Source organism: Amphiprion ocellaris, chromosome 6 (assembly GCF_022539595.1).
Source record: "Amphiprion ocellaris isolate individual 3 ecotype Okinawa chromosome 6, ASM2253959v1, whole genome shotgun sequence".
Taxonomy (NCBI): domain Eukaryota; kingdom Metazoa; phylum Chordata; class Actinopteri; family Pomacentridae; genus Amphiprion; species Amphiprion ocellaris.
The window spans coordinates 4329105-4351871 of NC_072771.1; the positions used below are offsets into that span (position 1 = coordinate 4329105).

Genomic DNA, 22767 nt, shown 5'->3' on the forward strand with positions numbered 1-22767 from the left:
TTATAGCTGTTGAATGGCATAAATAAGTAGAGACGATTGGACAAATCTGAACACAGTAACTTCAAACGGCCGGTGAGGCTTTTCTGTGTTGTTGTTGGGACAGTCACTGCAAAATGTGCCATTTTTAAACAGTTTCATAGTTTTAAAATGGATGTAACTCATGAGATAGATGGAGATACAGTTGCAAATAAATGTTTCATGGCAGTTTTGAGTTTCCAAAGACTGAACTTTGTCTCTGAATGTGTCTTTGTCATCAAAAACAATTATGCATTTTGGCTTCTTCCATGAATTTTTCCAAAGATTTTCTGGTAATATGACAAAAAAAGGAACATGCAGAATGTAAAAATTGATGAAATTACTTAGAGAAAATGAAGAAATGTATGTTTTATTACTGTGCTGCTCCTTAAAGAACTCCACAAATGTTTTCCCCATAACACTAAACAGATTTAATATATTTTATGTGCAAAATGTGTCAGTAAATTAACTGTTTTAAGGTTGATGCAAGAAAACAGCTCATTGTGACAAGTGAAAGTAATTTATTTTTCAGATTATTGTATTTTTGTTTGTTTGGCATCATGATTGAACCAAAATTGATCATTTGCATGAAAGATGTAGCTTGCTAATGCTGATTATGAAGCTGAATGATGATGATTGGACTATTCTGAACTGCAGTAGGGATTTTTCAGTTTTGTTGCTGGGACATTAAATGCAAAATCTGACTTTTAAATCGTTTGAAAGGATATAACTTGATGAGACTGCATGACGTGCAGTTGTAAACAAAGGTTTCATGGCAGTCTTGACTTTCCAATGACTGAATTTCAACTCTGAATGTTTCTTTGTCACCAAAAACAATCATGGATTTTGGTTTCCTCAGTGATTTTATTAAAGGTATTCTGGTAGTATAACATGAAAGGAACATGTTGAGTGCAAAAACTGCTAAAAATGACTCAGAGAAAAGGCAGAATTGTGTGTTTATTAGTGCTTTTTGCTGTTTATTTCTGCAGTAGTCCACAGTGTGACAGTGTCTTCTGCTGACAGACGCTCGTCCTGGCAGCGTGTGCACGTATCAGATGATAAGGTGGACTAAAGCCTATAAATACGGTCGCCGCGTCTCCGGTGAGCTCAACTCTGCTGCTGCACCACCTGAGGATCTCCGTCCGCCTCGACCCTCCCGCCGTTCTTTATTTCACTCATGCGGGAAGAAGCGCCGCCAAACGACACATTTTTCTTGCCCTCGGGCATGAATTAATCCTCGATCTGTTAGGAGGGGGAAAAAATGTCGCTTCCCTGCGCGTAAAATGCCGCGCTTTGTGCGTCCTGGCGCGGACGACTCCTTGGAAAATGTGCGGTGTCAGTCGCGTTTGCTTCACGCCCCGCTGCTGTGGGTCGGTGCTGAGCAGGAGTGGCATCTCGGCGACAAAATCTGGATGAAAGAGCGTCCTTTAGAGCTCAGGCATGCATCGAGTAGTGAGATCATTGGCGTTATAAATATCCCCGTGCCAGCAGAACCGCTCCAGCTCCTGCAGCCGGGGTAATGCCCAGGAGCGCTGCGCACCGGGACCTCGGGAGCGACACGAAAATGCTCCAAGTGGCCTAGCGGGTGGAAAGAGTGTCCCTTTTTGGAAGAATGAATGTTCCTCTCTACGTTCTGACCTTCGCTCACTTGATTCTCGCCGCCGCCGGAGCAGCAGCAGCAGCAGCAGCAGCGCGCGTCTCCTTGGAGCGCCAACTTCTGGAGGAGGGGATCCGCTCCGGACGCAGGACTTGCAGGCTCTACTGTCGGGTCGGCATCGGCTTCCACCTCCAGATCCATCCCGACGGCAGAGTGAATGGCAGCCATGAGCCCAACCAGCTGAGTAAGTGCCTCCTCCGGTGTGCAGCCGAGAACTGTTAAATTATACACGTGTGACGCGCGGATAGATGGATAGATGGATGAGCCGTCCCGCTGAGAATGCGCACTCGCGGCTTTGCATTCCTGCATTTGCGCCTAATTTGAGCATAATGAAGCTCTTCATTCTGCTCCTAAACTTGGGCTGCTGCTGCTGCTGCTGTGGCTCGACCCTGTGAAATATCTGAGCAGCTCCACAGCCTTGTTTGCGTCTCTGGTGGATGTCGGCAGGTAGACTATTTGTGGAAGTAACAGGTGCAGCTCCAGGATGTGTTGGATTACAAAACCAGCACCACTGACATCACAACGACAAGAGCTCCTAGTGCACTAAATATCCACAATAAACCCTGCAGACATCAGCCTCTATTAATGGAGCTGTTTGCTTTCTAAACTTTTGCCTACAAATCCAGACCACAAAGAAAGAAGGAAGGAGCAGTAATAGTCTGATCTGAGTGCTTAAATGGGCTGTATGTTAATATATTTTCATTTAAAAGAAAATGTTTACACAAAAATGACAAGTTGTTGGGAAAAAGCAACTGTTCCTCTCAACAAGCATTTTTTATACGAGTCTAATGTGTACAAACTGAAAACAAATCTCCCAATAGACTTTGAAAATTTAAATTTGATTTGATAGTAGGAAAGAAATGGAAATATGTCAGTGGAGCAAGATTGTTGTGTCTTTTATCTAATCCAAATTCAGCACTTTGGTATTTTTCTTTCGAGTAAAATCACTAAAATCAAGATTTCACATGAACTTGTTTGGTCTCAAAAAAATATATAAAACTTAACAAAGTTGGTTGCATCAATCTTTTTAAGTCAGGACAAGTTCTAATGAAATTATGTTCAACCAACAAACTATGTTGAGTTCAGAGAACTAACTTTTCCTTTAAAGTCAAACTTATTTTTAATTACTTGTCTTTACTGTCTGAAAATGTCTAAATGTGTTCAAATAAAGATTTGAAATCATGAACTCAAGGTGAAGAAAAATGCAGTTTCAAGCCAATTTTATTAGGTTACCTCAATCTAAATTCAGATTTTATCCAAACAACGTAGAATTAAGTTGAAATTACAGCCAATATTAAGTTGATGCAACATTGTTTTGTCAACACAACCCTTAAAGTAATATTGTGACTTAAATAATAGCAATTAAATCAGTAAATGTGATCATTTATCTTACAGTCGTGCACTTTGCACATGATTTGGCTGTAAACAATTGAAAGAAAAACCTAAAAAACAAAATCAAACACAGCAGTATTTAAAAAATAAACCATCTTGTATGTGAACGAGCCATTGAGGCCATAAATCAGACTTTGGCTTTTTATTGCCCCATCAGATCCCTCATCGTTCATCCGCTGACAAAACGCTCCGAGCTCACCGTGAAAGTGCACTAGTGCCTCCATTTCATGCTCGCCTTCAGAAGAGTTGTCAGGTTACACGGACCTCAAGGCGACAGCCATGTGGTTCTGAATCCTGCAGGACGAGGCGGCGGGAGACTGGATGTCTTAGATTTGTAATACGAAGATTCTTTTACCGGTGGATAGAAGTCACTGACTGTGAGGACAGGAGTAATCTGGGAAGAGTCTGGGCTTTGACTTGCATTTTTATTGTCATTTTATGGGAGTTTAGTGGGATAGAGCAGTTTAGAGATCATTTTCTGTCATGTAACACCAGTTCTTTCTAGGAAAATGTGGGTCAACAAGATTTCTAGATGGAGTTTTTCTTCCCATGTAGTACTTTTGTTGAATTTATAGCTCAGTTATGCTGTTATTATGGTTTAATTGCACGTTCACTGCTGTAAGTTTTGCAGAACCATCTCATTTGACCAGTATGCTGCTCTCCTGCATGAAAAAAATACTTTAAATAATCCAGGTCTTATGATGCTCCAAATGCCCAAAAAAACCACCTGGACTCAAAATTTTATTACCAAGTTATGGTGAACGTTCACTCCAACCTGAAGGTTCTTAAGCATCTTAAAAATATGTGATTTAGGACAAAGTTCTGTCCCTTCAGGATTTTGTGGGCGTTTTTCGAGATTGTTGCAGTCTAATATGTCTGAATTCGCGGCAGTTTTTCTAAAAAATTACAATGTAAGTTGCAGTGTTTTAAGTGTATTTGTTGCGATGAAATTGCAAGAGACAGTGACATTTGCTGAAAAATTGCATTTTTTTCAGCTTTTAGACCATGTTTCAACATTCTAATTGAAAATATTTATTCCAAAACTAATTATTTAACATGCTCCAAATGTTTTGCACGGTCTTCAGCAGTAGTTTTGGTTGGGAAATGAGAGACATTAGAATGGGACATGTCTGCATCTTCAAACAAGGAAGTGAATTCGGTGATGTATATGCATTATGTTTGCACTGGGGACTGCTATGATTGGAATTGCAGAAAAGTTGCGGTGATTGGACAAAATTGCAAGGTCGCGCAGAATTCACAGAGATTGGTTGAATTTGTGTGAATTGCGTTCGCAATGTCGCAAATTCATAGAGGGACTGAAAGTTATTCGAAACATTGGCAAAACATCTGTACTGAATGCATGCGCAAAATATGCACTGTTGATGGTTTTTAGTGGTGTTCTCCTTGAGTATCTGCTAGAAAATATTCTGGTGAAGAAAGTGGGTTAAGACTGTTGAAGGTAGTAGAAAAAAAGATATTTTAGACAGAATGCAAACAAGAGACTTTGCACATCTCCTCAAGCAAATTAAGTTTTCTCTTTAATATATCAATTTCTTGCTTTTGTAGCAAATGTTGCAACTAAAAAGACATAACCAGTGTGGATTATTTGCAAATAAAGCTAATTTGTCGAAGGATTTGTGAACTTCTCTCCACTCCGATGCTACTTTTGGCCATCAGAAAGGCCAGGCTGCAAGGGAAAGTTGACTTTTTCTTCTTCATAGCAATCTGCCAGACTGTGGTTGGAATTTGAGGCCACAACTAACAAATATCTCCACTGTTGATTGATCTGTTATTATTTCGATTTAAAATGGCAGAAAATGGTAGAAAATGTCAATTGGTGCTTGCCAAAGATGATGTTCTCAAAGGTCTTGGTTTGTTCACAACCCAAAGATACTCAGTTTCTCCTTATAAAGGAGGAAAGAAACCAGAGGAAAAATGACAATTCAGAAGCTGGAATCAGAAGTTTTTGACTTTTTTGACTGATTATCAAAACAGCTGGCGATTCATTTAAAATCTGTAGCTGTAATGCAATTGGTATGGTTTCAAAGATCCCAAAAAAACATTAATCTGAAGCAAAATACTGAGAGATCAGGATGAGTTCCTTGCAGCTGAACTTTCCAACAGAGCCAACATGACAGCACAGTCGATCGTGTCAAGTGCGTTATCCGACTGTGGACGAGCGGCGAGGTTCAGAAAATGACAAGAGGAGTAGAAATACATCAAGCCAGCCGTCAGTCACCAGAACATGTCGTCTGTCCTTTCAGGTGTCCTGGAGCTCTTTGCGGTTTCTCAGGGGGTCATCGGCATCAAAGGGGTCTACAGCAACAGATTCCTGGCCATGAATAAAAGAGGACGGCTCCACGCCACCGTACGTATCCACACACTGCCTCAGCTCGTACATACTGCTGCTTATGCTTTTATTTTGAAGAGACGTGAAACAAGCATTCATTGGATAATTCTCAAATGACTCTTAACTTTTTATTCTAAGCTTCCCAAACTCACCCCATAATCTATCAGAGGGTTATACACTGGGATATAAAGTGGTATTGTTAATAAGTTATCAAACAGCTAACCTGCAAGTTCGATACTTGCTCCAGTTCAGTCTCTGCCACTTTTATTTTGAAGTGACACAACACAAGGCCAGTCAAACGGGTCTTAACTTAATTAGCTAAAATCAGTTTGGATTTTTATTTTATGCTTTCCAAAATAGTCTAAAATCTACCAGACACACACTGGGATATATTAGCTTTAGCTTGTTATCGCTAATAAGCTAGCAAACAGCTAACCTGTAAGTCCGACATTTACTCTCCAGTCTCCACAACTTATATTCTGAAGTGACACAAAGCACCTGCTAACTGGAATGTTGTTGACCAATCAAATGGCTCTTAACATAATTAATTAGCTAAAATCTGTTTGGATTTTTATTCTAAGCTTCCTAAACTCCCTCAAAATCTATCAAACATGCATAGTACTGCCTAATTAAACTGGCATTGCTAAGAAGCTACTGAACTGTTGCAGACACACAGCAACTCTGTCATGCTGTCAGTTCAATATTTCCTCTCCTGTTCAGCCTCTGCAACCTCCTAAGACAAATGTCTGTCACTATAGCTGCTAAATGCATCGTTATGTTCACCTGTTAGCCATCTTTATGTGCTGTTTGGTGGTAGCATATTAGATTTTAGAGATTTGCTGACAACAGTTGGATTCTGTTGCTTGAAAATGGGTTGAAATTGAATCAAAGCAGCAAAGTTGTCATAGATGACCTGAACTTAACTTTAGTTTGAAACCAATTAACACAGAACTTTGAGTTTAAATTACACAATATGAGGCTGGGGCAGTTACTAATGTTATTATGTCAACTCAGCCCATTAGTAGAGCTTAATTATAGCAACTCAGATTTTTGTTGCAACTATGCTTTTATTTAAGTGGTAGGAACAGATTCCTCGACTTAAACTGAATTGAAGCAGCAAAGTTGTCATAAAAAGGCAAAAATATTTCCATGCTGTTTAGTTTGACCAAATATTTGTTGTATTCTGAGACTTCCAGCAAGCTTGTAAATCTTGCCCCAGAAACTGAATTTGATGCCCCTCTGCTGCAAGCCACCATCATCCAGACTCCTGAAATGGACACATTTCTGCATCAAAACCTCGTCTCATGCAGCTATATTTGTTTTATTTATTAGCCGGTGCAGCTTTGCATCTGCGCTGCGCAACAAAATCCCCAAATCTGACATCGGCGTGTTTTGGCACACTGCTGTAATCTTTAGCCACAGTTTTCAGAGACTTTTCAAATCCTCCCAAACACACAGCAAAGCCCAAATCTGCCCACAGCAGCTTCAGCGGACCGACCAGCCAACCGGTCATCTGTGGGAACTTTGGCAGGCGTGTGAATAGAAGCAGCTCCCCATTAGCATGTGCTAATGGGAAGAGCAGATTAAGTCCTGCCTGGGACGTCTGATAATATACAGAGGAGGGAAATCAATACGCTGAGTAAACAATCAGCTACAATCAGAGAGTCTGTGAGCTTCATGTGGTTTATGTCCCCTCAGCCCCTGGTTTTGTTTCATGAAACCACGTCAGCGGGGAGCGATGAGGCTTGTTAGAAATGTGACTGTCCAGCAGCAGATATTTGCTCATCATTCCAGCTTATGCAGACGCACGGGACAGTTAGAGACTTTGTCGAGGTCAAAGCACATCCCAAACGAGATTTAAATACGACTCAACGCTGCACAGGCGTCGACGATAAACAGAGAACAACGTGGCAAAGCAAAACTGAGGACGTGATCGCATTTGTTCTGCTGGAAGTTTGTCGTGGATTTTCTTTCTCATCCACCTCTATCTCCTGTCTCTGACTGTCACAAGGTCACACATGAAAGTCCAGTTTTCCACTTCTGCACCAACTTTAAGGTTTGTCTGTTTGGGTTTTGACTGAAGATGACCTGAGATGTTCATGGTTTCCAGCAACAACAGGACAGAAGAGATCCAGGCACCATAGATGTAAACATGAACCTGCCGTCTTTAAAATGTAATGTTAAAAAGTTTTGATAACTCATTATAGGTCCTACCTATCACAGAGTAAACAAGAAAAGAACTCAGCGAGCGCAGTACTCTGCCAAGGCTGCTCATTTCCAACAGATGAAATCTTCAAAAATTTGTGGCAGAAATCATGGCACTATAGAATGTGGCCATTCAATATAGATGTACCTACAAACGAAACGACCTTGCGCTGAGCATAGATGTGTGTTATGCATGTGTACGTTATGTACGGATACCAAATCGAGTGACCTAAATATGCAGGAGGGAATTGATGGGACTCAGAAACATCCCCACAATTTAATCAATTGCTCCTTGTATCATTTCTGATGGATAAGTCCTGATAAGTCCTCAGCAGTGGATTTGTAGTAGGATCACAATCATGTGATCATCAGCAGGCAGCTGATGTAGTGTTCACTTGTTGTCATGGTTACAGTGATGCCGTGCCACTATCTGGCAATGATACAGAAATCTTTAACAAATCCGTGGATCCAGACTATAAGCTGCATCACTGCTAAAGTCTAATCACTTGGTCCTTGTGTCATTTCTGACCTTCCCTGAAAATTTCATCCAAATCTGTCAGTCTGTTTTTGAGTAACGTTGCTAACAGACAGACAGACAGACAGACAAATGTACACTGATTGTCACATATTTCCGCTGTTCCTTGGCGGAATAATAAGTTAGAGATAACACAGTTTGAGCTACTTTGCTAAGTCTTTAAGGGCAGTGCATCTTTGTTGTCTTCTTGGATTGTGAATCCCATAATTCCGTAAATTAATTAAAGCATTAGTTAATCCTCTGCATCCCACACCATGCTGGTAAGTTTGACCTGCATGTTCTGTTTTTAAAAGTGCTGAAATTACGCTATTTATGAGAGACAGAAACTGTAAAAACAGAAATAATCATCAGTTAATGCTGAGCTAATGCTGTGTTGCTGTGTGGTGTGTGGTTCTGTCTGTAAAATTAATCAAATATTCCATTAAAATTGGGATATTACTAAAAATACATTGATTTTACAAGTTTTTAATGGCAAAATAAACTGTTTGCACCAGATTCTGCAAAAAAACATTAAAATTCTGTGCTCCTCGGTGCAACTGAGAAGCCATGGGGAACCAACAGTCAACATGACAAACATTCAGAGAATATTTGGCTGAACTGCAGGCAGTGTGGCACTAGATTCCAGATAGCCTAAAGTAGTTAAAAAATGCATTATTTTGGCTCTGTTGCAGCGACCTCTCTGTCTTGAGGTATGTCCTACCTTCAGCACTGTATAATTGGTTATATGCTACAACTAAATGCCTATAAACACTAAATTATAGCAGAGCAAACTCCAGCTGCTCCGCTGTAACTCTCATTATTTAACCCTCCTGTTAGGTTCGCTTCTCAAGAACAGCAATGATGTCAGTCGGATTCGGTTCATGTTTAATTATCCAAAAGTGTCCGAAACCAAAAAATCCCAATAAACATTGTTTAAATCTCATTATTAACTCCATGACTAATCATTTCAATCAACATCTAGTGCAGTGGTGTTCTTTACCGCTCACAGATCATGGTTCAATGGGATAATTCACTGTTGTTTTCTTTGTGGTTTTTTTCATTAAAAAATGCATGTTAAAAGCTTTTTTTCAAAAATGACATTTCAAATACCAACACATAAAACACAATAGTTTTATATGACGTTGATTTTTAAAAATTTTATATTTGGGATTTTTTTTCTATTTATGGAGGGATGATAAATTAACACAAAACACCTCTTCTGTTCAGGGTGCAAATATGTGACATGAACCATTTTCATTTTATATGTCGATTACACTTAAGCCAAACAGAAGAAGTTTCCTGCTGAAAAAACATTTTTTTTTTTTTTTTTTAAAAAATAGATTTTTTTTTTTTTTACTTTAAAATGGGTCATTTAGAGTATTGTCATTGATCTCTAGGACTCCAGGACATAGAAGATGTGTCTTATTTCTTCAGTAACACAATCTGCACCACTTACTCCCAACAGTTTTCCTCTCCAGGTGCAACTTAATGCGTTTTTTTTTTTGTTTTTTTTTACAGGTTCCATTGAAGTGTTTTACAACTAAAATGTGTAATTTTGTACTAATTATACAGAAAATGGAGGCAGTTGCTTGAGTTTCGTTTTGTCCAGGAAGAAAGAAAAGCTCCATTTCAACCCAAACAACTTATTAGCTGCAACTCAGCAGTTAAATGCAATTTGATGCTAGAAGGTTTTTATGTTTAACCCTCTAGCTTCTAGTAATTTATGTCTAAAAATGACTAATTTGAAAGACATCTTTAAACATAAATTACATAAAAATCACATGTATATTGACCAGGAAAGTTCATTCTTTACGCTGGCTGACATCTATTCCAAAAAAATATATCTACAAAAAGCTCAAAGTCCACTTGCTCACTGGATTTTTGTAGCTTCTTCAGCCACATTTTTTTAATGTTTCAGCTCTTTGCAGCCTTTAAAAGCTGATATCAGACATTTAACTCTTTCACTTTTACCACCTACATTGCATTTTAAATATAGAGCACATTTAAGGGTGTTATAGTTCCCCTTTGTAGCGCAGCTTTGCTGGTTTTACCTCCACTCTGACAGACTTGTCCTCTCCTGGAGTTTATTTCTGCCTCCGAATTAGCTCTGCCTCTGAGAAATGTTTGTACAACTAAAACTCCAATCTGTGGCTGCAGCTGCACTCCGCTACTTAACCGCCACCATGACTCGGGCTGGATGTAAACGTCGGGGGGCTCGCGCCTCGCCGCCGGGTATCAGGTGACGTCCTGAAGCTTACCCGGCTGCATCGTCTTTCATATTTACTATTGAGACGTTTTCACAGTGGCAGCTTATTTGGCGGGTAATGGACGAGAGGACAGATGCACATTGCTCTGCATGACGCGCCCAGTCAGCTATTGCAAACATAAACTACTGAAAGGTGAAAGGGTCACCTGCTTTTGTAGAACAAACAGCCAGCGAGGACAGAAATACATGACGACATGAACCAAGTAGCTGCAGAAATGATGATTTTATAGGTCATGCTTTTAATTGCCAGGAAATTTTAGCATCAAATGTTTAATTTGCTGCATTCTGGTGGATTTTTGTGCACGAGTTTCTTCCTTTTCTGCATTAGTTTGGTGGAAATTTATTTATTTACGCAAAGAAAACACCAAAAAACTCACAAGAGGTTCGTCTCCCCTGCATCCCCACTGAAATCTACCGCTGGCTGCATTTATACTGAGGAGATATTTACAACTATTGGATGAACTGGATTAAAATTTGGCACAAATATTCATGTCCCCCACAGGATGAGTTGCAGTAACTTTCATTGTGCCACCACCTGCACGAATGCAGACTGTTGCTTTTGGCAATTTGCTGCAGTCAGGTGAATTTTATGCCAGAGTTTCTTCCTTTTCTGCATCAATTTATAGTGAAACTTCTTAATTTATGTAAAGAAAACACAAAAAACTGTAGTATATCCCTTCCATCCCCGCTGAAATCTATGGATTTAGAGTTACAGCTTCTTCTGCATCTTTGCTGCAAGGATACACTCCACAACTTTTGAATAAATTACACTGAAATTTGCCACAGATGCTCATTTCCCTCTCTTAAGGAAGTGCAGAAACTCTGGTGATCTCTTCATGTTTAATAGTGTCGCCTCCTGCAGGAATGTAGGCTTTTGAATTTTGGCAATTTGCTGCATTCTGGTGAACTTTTATGTACCAATTTGTTCTTTTTCTGCACTAGTTTACTTCATTTATGTAAAGAAAACACAAAAACACAAGGGCGCATCCCCTGCATCAACCTTGTAATCTACAGCTTTGCAGTTATAGTTTCTTTTGCATCTGTTGCAATGCTGCATTCATACCAATGAATTGACATAAAATTTGTCATAAATGCTCATTTGCCTCTCTGGAGGAACTGCAGAAACTTTAATGCAAGAATTTCTTTTTTTTAAATATTGCATCAATTCGTTGGATATGAACTTATTTATGTGTTGAATTTCCCCTATCCTTAAAACATTTCCTTACAAAGTTTTATTTTCAGTTCTGTTTTAGCTAAAAAGTCTGAAGCTGTAAGTGTTTTTCCACTACCTACTCATAAACTCAGCTTGTAAAGTTTCTGCGAATCAGTTAGACTTTTGTGGAACTGGAATCAATAAAGTAGTCTATCTCTCTGTATGTAGCTGCTGTAGGAATAAAAAGAAATATCTCTGTGAACAAATATCACTTCCAAGCTGGAGGACCATGGGAAAGGTCCCTTTAAAAGAGTGTGACCAATCCAGCAGGGCAAGAGCCAGGTTAAACAGCTGTACAAGCATTATGATTTTAACAATAAGATCTCTGGAATCTGGCTGCAGCTATTAAATCCTATGAACCACAGCGGGGGCCAAGGCTTCTTCCTGGTATGCAAGCTTGTGTGTGCATATGTGCATGTATGTGTGTGCATGTATGTGTGTGAGTACATTCTACATGTTTCAGTGGATTTGTTTCCAAACCCTGACTGGTACTGGAGCTGGTATGTTGCTCAGAAGTAGCGTTCTGTTAAATCATTTCAATCCAACCATAGCAGCGGCTCTGCACCGACTTTTTTCCTAATCATCTTTAAAAACAACAGCCGAAAGGAACAGTGGGTCACTCTGAATAACTTAAAGCTTGGTACTGTTGTGCGGCGGCCGCAGAGCGCTCTCCTGTGACTGGCATGTTTACCGAACGCTGTAATGGCATCATTTTCTGCTATGCTGCACTCAAAGCGGAACAGTTTGTTTTATTTCAGAATGGCAGGAGGTTATGCAAGAAGTCGTACTGCGGCGAGAAAGCAGGCATCCCTGGGTACATGTCAAAGGTTCCCACCCGAGATATTTTTAGGCACGAAACGGGAACATTCGATGAATATCTGCATTTCTTAGATGTGGTGTCGCAGAATCTCATATGGTACCTCGGTGTTCGTCTTTATAGTTGAACATTTTGATACCATTTTTCTAGGTAATCCGCATTTGAAATACATTAAAGTTATTAAGATGTCCAATCTACATGCCTTATAACTGATAATTAGCTTATTAGCAAATGGGCACCATGACAAAAACGCCTGTGTTGCTGAATGGCCATAGGTAATGTGTTTAAAAGTGGATCAATTTGGAAGGCATTTTTACATCCCACTGGTATAGGAGGAAAAAAACCCAAAACTTTTTTGGAGGGCTGGGACTTCAACGTGTTAATTTCGATTAATTAATAACAGGAAAAATTAACGCGATAAATAAATAACACATTTAATTGCGTCTTTCTGGAACACTGGTAACACTGATTAACACTGCAGTCCAGTAGGTGGTGGTAATGAACCTAAAGTCTGTTTTCCGGCAGTGAAGAAGATGCACAGGACAGGAGTGATGTCAGCAGACAAGGAAGTTTGGTGAACAGTGAAGGAAGATGAGACCACATTGAGCTTGTTGGGCAGAAATGTGTTCTCTGCCAGATTATGTTGGTTTGTGACGTAAAAATGTCAAATCAGCCTGCCTGGTCTGTCACTCCTTTATAGCCAACTCGTCATTTATTAGATGGGGTGGGATTCGTCACACTGGTAACCAGAATACAGAGGAGAAATATCAAACATGTGTATTTAATGGCAGAAGTTTCAATGAAAAACCAGCCGCACTGAGGTCTCTCTCATCTAAGAGGTTCCTTCAGTTCTACAAAGAAGATTCTTGGCTGAGAGGTGAAATATCTAGAGGAATCAAAAGAAAAGTTCCAGTTGGTTTTCTGCTTGAAGCTCCTACAATCACTATGACCTCAATGACTGAGAATCCACACCGTTCAACCCACAAAACAAATGTTTTTCAACTAAACTGCATAATCAATTTGAGGAAAAATGTATTTTCTGCTGTTTGTAATGTATCACAAATATGTTTCAACTAGGGCTGGGACTTTAACACATTCATTTTGATTAATTAACTACAGAAAAAATAACGTTTAAAAAAACCTAGAAAATGCAGAAAATAGGGCTGGGACTTGAACACATTTAATCGAATGTTTCTCAGTTTCCTAATTTCTGGTTACTTCGGTGACGCCCAGTAGGTGGCGGTAATGAACCTAAAGTCTGTCTGCCAGCCACGAAGAAGATGCACAGGACGCAGTGAGCGATGTCAAGAAAGGTTTGGTGAACAGTGAATTAAGACCAGACCACACTGAGCTTGTCGGGCGGAAAGTTTTCTTTTAAATATCGTCCCGATGGCAGCTTGGATAAAAGCCTGGTGGTGTGCAAATTGGCAACAAAGAGTTTTCTGATCACCTCAATGCAAAACATGTTGTTGTTAGCACCAGAGCTAACGTTAGCTACAACAGTCCTGGTACCGACAAACGGTGTAGCCATCCCACAATAGAAGACAGAAAGTGCTTGAGTTTACAAAAACCCTGAAAATGTTGAATATAATTGCTATAATTGCACTTTGAGTTTGCAGTAATCTGTGAATGTAGTAGACATGAAAAATTTAGAATGATATAAATGAAACAAACATTTTTGTTTAAGTTCATGTATATGTCTATTCATTGATTCAGTCGTCAAACAACATTTATTTGAATTGACAAAATTTGCTTATTGTGCAACATATTGCTATTTGACAAAAATGTGATTAATCTAGATTAATTAATTACAAAGCCTCTAATTTATTAGACTGGGACTACTTTTTAGCCTAAATCATGTGTGTGTACAGAACCGAGATCTATTTTGCCTAATTTGTGCTGCTAATTATTTGATTTTTGATCAACAGTGCTGCCAATTACTTATTAAGAAAACCATCCATGTATCCTGAACATCCTACAATTAATGCTGTTTTCCCTTTACAACACCTGTATGACAGCAGACGTAAACAAAGGATCAGGCTGAGGTTCACGCTGATATCATATGATATTTAAAAATGCCTCGACTGATGCCAATCCAACCTTTGGGATCAGATTTAGTCAGTTTGGATCAAACTATGAGTCAGATAGTTTCTGTCTGATGCAGTCTAATTTACAGGTTATGTTTGGAACAAATTCAGAAGTGTCTGGCTGAGTCCCACCTGGAAGGCTTTTGGCATTACTTTGGCTATCCTCACTGATGGATGAAATATTCACATCCTTACTGAAATACACTACCAAAATCAAAAGTTTGGGGTCACCCAGACAGTGTCATGTTTTCCATGAAAACTCACACTTTTATCCATGTGCTAACATAACTGCACAAGGGTTTTCTAATCATCAATGAGCCTTTCAACACCATTAACTAACACAATGTAGCATTAGAACACAGGAGTGATGGTTGCTGGAAATGTTCCTCTGTACCCCTATGGAGATATTCCATTAAAAATCAGCTGTTTCCTGCTAGAATAGTCATTTACCACATTAACAATGTCTACACTGGATTTATCATTCATTTAATGTTATCTTCATTGAAGAAAAAATGCTTTTCTGTCAAAATTAAAGACATTTCTAAGTGACCCCAAACTTTTGAACGGTAATGTAAAAGCTCTAATACCACATTGTAAGTAGAGTTGTGCTACAAGTAAGAGTCTTGAATTGAAAACATCCCTTAAATAGAAAAATTATCACAAAAATGTGCTGAAAATATCAAAAGTAAATGCACTCAATCCAGTACAAAGGTCCCGTGACCGGTATACTGTGGTATATTATGGATATCATTAGATTATTATTACTCGCGCTTTACTGTAAAACATGTTACTGTTGTAGTTAGCTGGCTGAGGTGGATTTCATGTGGAATTATTTTATATAGTACTGCAATAAATTATTATTTTAATTATGGATTGATGATCTAAATTAATTGTTTAGTTTGTAAAACTTCTAAAAATAGTGAGAAATGCAAGTACCAAGAGCTTTAAATGATTGTCAAAATAATGAATGACTACTTGTTTCTGCTGTAAAAACTGGTTTATAATAAAATTGAATCCTCTGCTATTTTAACAACATGATGAGAAAAACTCGCGTCAGTGCGTCTACATTTAGAGATTGTCCTCGGATCAATTTAACAAACAGGCTGTAATGAGAGTCTGACCGGTACAAAGGAACTCTGCTGCTGTCAGTCAAAGCATCTCTGAGATAAGGAAAGTGGTGTAGATGACTTTGAAACCTGGCACCAATACAAGCGTTTGATGTTTTCCCACTTTTAAATCTGCAGTGATTATTGTATTACAAAAATGATCCAGCTGTCTGATTAATTTTGTAGCCCTCGCTGATCTGAGGTTGTGAGTCAATCGAACTTCCCTGTTATGTCTTTTTGAAAACATTTTACAAAACAAAATAAAGGTAAGATATCTGCAGATGAAGCACAGTCTACTGCACAATAATAAGAGAGTTTATTCAGAAACTCACATTAAAGTTTCTCACAGTAGCCGTCTATCTGTACCAGTATGTTTGTTCGCTTGTGTCAAATCAGTGTTAACGAGGAAATAAAGTTGCATCATTGGATAGAGGGTGGCAGAGGTCAGCTGCCAGATGAAGAATCTGAGCCATTACTTTTTCTTCCCCCGACTTAAACACAATTATCTCAGCAGTAGATAACAAGAGACACTGGGTTTGGTTACATGGTAGAAGTTCCCACAGGTTCAACCTCTGGTCTTGTTTGTATTTGGACGGATCAAGTGTCGTGTACTCAGAAATGAAACGTGCAGCAGATTTAAAGGTTTGTCAGTCTGATCTAGATGTAGTTTGCAGGCTTAGCTCCATTTAGATAAAAGCACATTTAACTCCTTGGACTTGCCTTGTTTTGCAGGAATGGTTCACAGAAGACTGCAAGTTCAGGGAACGTTTCCAGGAGAACAGCTACAACACTTACGCCTCAGTAATCCACATGAACCACAGGACTGGTCGCGAGTGGTTCGTGGCCCTCAACAAAAGAGGGAAAGCCAAAATGGGCTCCAGCCCACGGGTCAAATCCCAGCATGTCTCTACACATTTCCTGCCCAGAGTCGGCCTCCATGACAAGAGCGAGCGAGGCTTCACCATCACGGACAGAAGCAAAGAGAGGAGGAAAACCCCGCCGCCACCGGCAGCCGCCAAATCTACCCCAGCGAAGGCAAACGTCCACGCAGGAACAGTACCGAGACGGACGCAAGTCAAGTACTGGCCCAAGTACAGGTTTGGATAGGCATAAAAGTAAAGGACAACAAACTGACAGTGGTCGTTTACCACATTTAAATCATTCCGGGTATCTACGAAGAGAGTGAAAAACCTCAAAAGGCTGCCAGGTACAACTATCAAGCTTTTCTTTCCTGAAGCTATGACCGTAGTTGGGAGTTTCCAGTTGAGTTGTCGAGGTTCCGTCCTGTTTTTTGTTTTCACTTATGTACATGGTTTGTTAAAGCTGAAACCCATAACCACCTGCAGGTTTAAGACAGTAAAGCTCCTTTCCGTTGCTGATTTAACCAGAAATGTCCCGAACCGAGCTCTAAAAAAAAAATTGGAATAATGATTTATACCACAAATTGAGTATCGCATTGGGTTTAGTCAATGGACACGTGACTGAGGCTGTAAATTATACTATATTGGATTCTGGCTTGTCTGATACATATTAGCTCTGGTTGGAGATCATTAAGCATCTCATAAGTGTATGTCATGGTGCACGTTGCTAGCAAAAAACCCACGATAATCATGGTCTTGCTCCCTAAAAATAAATGCTCTCAATTAGACAAGACTATCCGTTATTTGCTCGTGGGTAAGGAACTAAATTATTCTGGACAAGATACATGAAAGGATTTTTGTTTTTTGTATGCTTTCTTTGCTAAAATATAAGTTTTTCTGCAGGTCTCTGACAGTAAAGCTCATCTCCAATTGCTAATTTAGCACATAATGCCCAATCCAATCTCTAAAAAATTGGGATTTATGATTAAATGGTACAACAAATTGAGTATCAAATTGGTTTTAGTCGATGGACACATGATTCAGGTTGCAAATGTCACTCTTCTGCATATGCCATTGTGATTTAGAAACTGTTCTGTTTGATTCTGACTGATCTGAAACATTAACTCTTGTCAGAGATCACTAAGTGCCTCCTAAGTGTATATCATGGTGCCCGTCACTAGCAAAACCTCCCACAATGATCACTGTCCTGCTTTCTAAACATAAATGCTCTTAATCTGACAATAATATCCATTATTTGGCCGGTAAGGGACTTAATTACTATGGACAAGATAAATAAAAAGGGGTTTGTCTTGTTTGTTTTCTTTGGTTAAAAAAAATAAGTTGGTTATCTTTATTAGATAAAATTAAATTTGTTCACCTTCCAGATGTAAAGTTTACTTCTACTCTTCCTTGCCAAATTGAAATAAGTTCAGACATAATGTTTTTTGGGGGTTTTTGGCATAAAAGTGCATTTTGCTATAAGCAGAAGGAAGCAATCACGCCTTTGTATCTGGGTTTACTTTTCCTCAACATACATAATCATAGCTAACACAGAACCATTGCATCAGTTCTGAGAAATACAAGTAGATTTCTTGTAGTTGTTGTGGAAGTTCAGTGAGGTCAAGAGAGGATGAGGAGGCAGACTGAGTTACAATGGAGACTCAGATAACTTAGGTTGAGACTAAGGTTTACTGATATCAGGAGAAGTGACACTGACAGAGCAGCAGTACATGCAAGCAATGCCAGCCTCAGTTCTGAAGATTCTCTCTGATCTTCAGGTTTATACTGTAGTTGGGAGAAGGTCAGATTTTAGATTATAGACCAGTATGGAGAAAACTCGTCTGCTTAGTCATGTCAGAATATCCATCCTTGACCTGAGCAGAGAATCCTAGCATATTGTCCTCCTACAGCATCTCGCTGTCTGGAGATAATAAAGGATGATAATAGAGACTGAACATTATCTCCTGCAAGGAACACTTCAAATTATGGTGGATGTCAGTCATGATATGACTCTTTACTTTGTAAATTGTCAGTTATTTCAAAGTAACGTCATGTGCATCATCTTATTTAAAGACTTATTGATTAATTTAATGTCATTATAGAGCACATTTTGGAAAGGGGCAATTAAAAAGTTGATTAATCTTTTAATTCTTGCCTAAAATTCAGAAGGAGGTACAAATTGTAACTGCAAAATTCTAGTTTTATTGTCATCCAGAAAGGCATTGCAGATGCAGATTACAAAAACATGATATTAAAGCAAAAACAGGTCATGGGTTTCAGCTTTAAACACTGAAAAATCATTATTTCACCAATATGTATGCTGTCTCTGTTGGTTAAATCACAACCAGGGTGATAAATTTCACTGAGGAACAATTGTTTAGCCTCATTTGAGACATAAAAACCTCTCTCTGTCTTGGAAAGTGAATCAAACATGCCTCCTGCCTAAACATACACACCGACCAACTGTCCCTCTCCTAACACCAGATTTGTGATAATCAACAAGAAAACGAGGGCTGCTTCTCTGGAGACTCCCTCCTCCTCCTCCTCCTCCTCCCGGACAGCTGTGAGGGATCAAGGAGAAAACTGTCCGTCAAAACTATCATTTTAGCAACCGGCTGTCCCGAGTCACGACCTCGCGGCATTCCAGCCAGGAGGAGCGCTCACCGCCGTCACCACGGGGATAAAGATGCCGAGAAAGAGGCTGTAGGTGTATCAGATGGCAAACAGCCGTGGAGTGGAGGCGCAAAGAGACATCTCAGGGGGAAGCAGACGGGGTTTGGATGTAAAGAACCCAGAATGAGCAGTGTCAGAACCTGAATTATTATTTAATGCTGATTTTAATTTAACTGTTTGAGCTTTGATGTACATTTTGCAGAAGCATTTCAAAGGAAACCTATGTCATGACTTTACCTTGGCGACAGCGCACTGTAAAAACCTGCATATTAACCTGTTGAAAATGATGCAAGCACACATTTTAAACACATATTTACATCGCAGTGGTCAAACCTGTGATTTACGAGGGTTTTTATGTTAGGAATATTGCAAAATTGTCTCATGTCTGTTCAAAATATTGTAGCATATTTTAAATTACAACCGATTTCATGCAAAAGTGCATCCTAATTACTTTACAAATGTTTTGGTTGGTGCAAGACCATAAAAACAGGCATTATGAAGGAGTTCTACCACCCAAACTCACCAAGTTACTTTCTTTTCTATTAAAAATACTGCCCTTTTTCTATCTGATTGTGCAAATAATCTGTTCTCACTTGTTACAAGCAAAATAGCCAGTGAGATCAGAAAGATACAGCCTAGCTGAGAGTCAGTAATGCACAGAATCATTTTTGAAAAAGAGTTTTGGTGTCAAATTTGGCAGTACCAGTCACTGTTGGCCAGGCTATGCCTTAAAAACAAGTTAAGATCTTGTTATTAAGGCTGTGCACACCTTGATTTGGTGAACATACATCCATTAAAGCTGCAGAATAACCAAAATGAGCTATAGTTAGAATAGAAAACAATCTGTCTGATTGTGCAAAAAATCCATTTTCCTGTGTTACAAGCAGAACAGCCAATGAGATCAGGAAGATGCGGGCTAACAGAGTTAGAAATGCACAAAATAATGTAAAAAGTGAAGTTTCAGGTGTCAAAGTTGGCAGTACTAGTCATTACTGGTCAGGTTATGCCTTAAAAACAAGTTCAGATCTTAGTTTTAAGCCTTTGCACACCTCGACTTGGTGCACATCCATCCATTAAAGCTGTAGAATAATCAAAATGTGTTATAGTTATAACAGAAAATATTCTGTTTGACTATGCTAACAATCAATAAACCGGTGGGAACAGGCTAACCAAGAGTCAGTAATGCACAAAATCATGTAAAAAGTACAGCTTGAGGATATACTACTGATTATTGGCCAGGTTTTGTCCTAAAAACGTGCCCAGATCTCAGTTTTTAGCTTAACTTGTTGCATATACACCCATTAGACCTGCAGAGAATTGACATTTGCTATTGTTATAATAAAAAATGTTAGAAAATCTACATCTTGAACCACTTTTAACTACAATTGATCAAATAAACAGGTTGAAAAAGTCTTGTTGGTGAGATTTAGAAGATAAACATCACATCAAAACATTTTAATTGTATTTAAGGTTAATACACAGGTTTAGACAGTGGAAAATCCAGTGTTTCTGCCTTTTTCCAGACATACAAGTGTTCAGAAAGAGCATGTAGCAAACTAATGAAATATCCTTCACACTGTATTTTAATTTTTGCAGTTGACGCCTCTATATGCTGTAGATTTCTCGATGCCGTTTTATGATCTTCCATGTTGCCATCTGTGGTCCTCATACACATCCCAAAGAAATATTTTTTGTACCAGATTTTGTTTTTCTTTTTTATAAAAAATTATGTATGACAAAAGAGTTTTTATGTAATGAGAATATTAGAAAATAAATATATCAGTGGGTATTCTTGTGTTTTACATTGCAGGTGACACAACAAAGTGGAGATTTCTAGTGGGGATACATCAAAATAATATTTAAAACATACAGAAAGTATTTTTCACTCAAAAAGATAAAAATATAAATTAGAAGCTCATAAAACCACCAAATCTTACATGGAAAATGGAATTTATATTGCATTTTACTTTGAAATGTCACCTCCTGCCTGGATTTTGTGTTTTCTTAACAGAAATTAAGACATTTTTACCATGAATTGAGGCAGAAAATGTACAAAATTTTTGATGCTCAAAATTTCCAGATCTCCTGCTTAAATATGTCACCTCCAAATATCCAAATGAAAAATGCATGCATGGCAAGAAGATGTTAAATCTAAGATGCTGCTCTCTGGTGCAACATGTACAAAGTTAGATGAATTTTCAGACATTACCTTCTTTCAGCACATGTTAAATTGCATTGCAGGAGGATTAAAATCAGACATTTGTACTGAAATATGTGTGCACAGTACAGTATTTCTCCCTGAAATCCCAAAGACTTCACAGGTCTGCTGCAGACCAGGATCTGTGTTGGACTAATAGAAGACAGGTGTTTGTGTGCTGACAGGCTGATGTTCTCCAAATCCTCTGAGGTCATGACAGTTCTGACTTTAGTCTAAAACAGACCTGAGCGCTGATTACTCACCGAAATTCCCCCTTTTCTTTTAGATACAGCCATGATTGGAATCCCTCCCCTCCTGGCACTAATGATTATACATTTGACCTCATTAACATTTTGTGTAACTAAAAAGGAGTTTTTTTTCTTTTATCTTGGGTCATTCCATTAAAAAAAAAATCAATCAGGTACTCCCACCTAACCCCCTCAGAATGAGTTTATTTAAAAAAAAAAAAAATAACTTCAGTATATTTAAAGAAGCAATGCAGAATTTCACCTTCATAATGTGAATGTTTTTAGAGTTACAGGCCCTTGAGCTACATAGGAGTGAGATGAAATATCGCACTTTTCGTACGTATGAAGTCACATAGCTTCCTATGTACAGGGGAAAGACTCATCAAGTTTTAAGGGCTGATTTAGAAAAAAAACCCCAAATTTCACATACATTCACCATCTAAAAAAGTTATTTTGATGCTAGCACTTTTGAGCATAAAAAACACTGATTCTGAGGGGATCTACTAGGAATTTTTTTCCGATCTGATTGGTTTTATGTGGATTAACGCCACACTTTTCAGAGCATCTTGCATGTCAATGCTTATCAGTGAATTTAATGCCATTATAGAGCAGAAAAAGGGCACAATAAAGTGTGATCTGAAACACTGAATTAAAAAGTTGCTTAAAGTTTAAATTTAAAATTATGAGGGAGGTAAAAATTCAAAAGTCCAACCACATTTACACATCCTACAACACACCTCTATGCAGATGACATACAATGTTATATTTAAGCAAAAATTGGTTATGGATTTCACCTTTAGAGAAAAAAAAAATTCTAAAATTACTTTGTTCTTTCACAAATTTGTACACTGTCCCTGTAGGTTAAATCATAACCGGGGTGATGAATTCGACTACTCTGAGGATGTTGTTGTTTCCCGGGGATTTTGAAAATGGTGACATGTAGACAGTGAGATCAGGGAAAGACAAGAGTCAGTAATGCACAAAACAATGTAAAAAGTGAAACTCTAGATGTCAAAATTAGCAGCACTAGTCATTGTTGGGCAGGTTATGTCTTAAAAACAAGTTCAGCTTTTGGTTTGGAGCCTGTGCAAACCTCAATTTGATGCACTTCCATCCTTTAAAGTTGTAGAATATGAAAATGTGTTATAGTTATAATCGAAAAATTTC

At 38.6% G+C, this 22767-nt stretch overlaps 1 protein-coding gene across 2 annotated transcripts; it reads left to right on the forward strand.

The window, feature by feature from the left end:
* The first annotated feature begins 1113 nt into the window (after window positions 1-1113).
* On the forward strand, window positions 1114-20944 carry fgf5 (fibroblast growth factor 5). 2 transcript variants are annotated; one of them, XR_008601874.1, is made up of 4 exons: window positions 1114-1856; window positions 5329-5432; window positions 16355-16829; window positions 18967-20944. XR_008601874.1 is itself a non-coding variant. In XM_023266034.3 (3 exons), exons 1-3 carry the CDS (start codon window positions 1628-1630, stop codon window positions 16727-16729), a joined length of 708 nt encoding a protein of 235 aa, XP_023121802.2. In that variant the 5' UTR covers window positions 1114-1627; the 3' UTR covers window positions 16730-20944. The 2 variants fall into 2 exon arrangements, 1 of the variants encoding a protein (XP_023121802.2); XM_023266034.3 differs by having other exon boundaries at window positions 16355-20944.
* Window positions 20945-22767: the final 1823 nt, after the last annotated feature.

What these genes read in the sequence shown, in the direction of transcription:
- fgf5 (XM_023266034.3), top strand. Translation starts at nt 1,628, where the DNA reads ATGAATGTTCCTCTCTACGTTCTGACCTTCGCTCACTTGATTCTCGCC. An exon ending in CCATGAGCCCAACCAGCTGA is followed by an intron (nt 1,857 to 5,328) that starts GTAAGTGCCTCC and finishes CTGTCCTTTCAG; the next exon opens with GTGTCCTGGAGCTCTTTGCG. An exon ending in GAGGACGGCTCCACGCCACC is followed by an intron (nt 5,433 to 16,354) that starts GTACGTATCCAC and finishes CTTGTTTTGCAG; the next exon opens with GAATGGTTCACAGAAGACTG.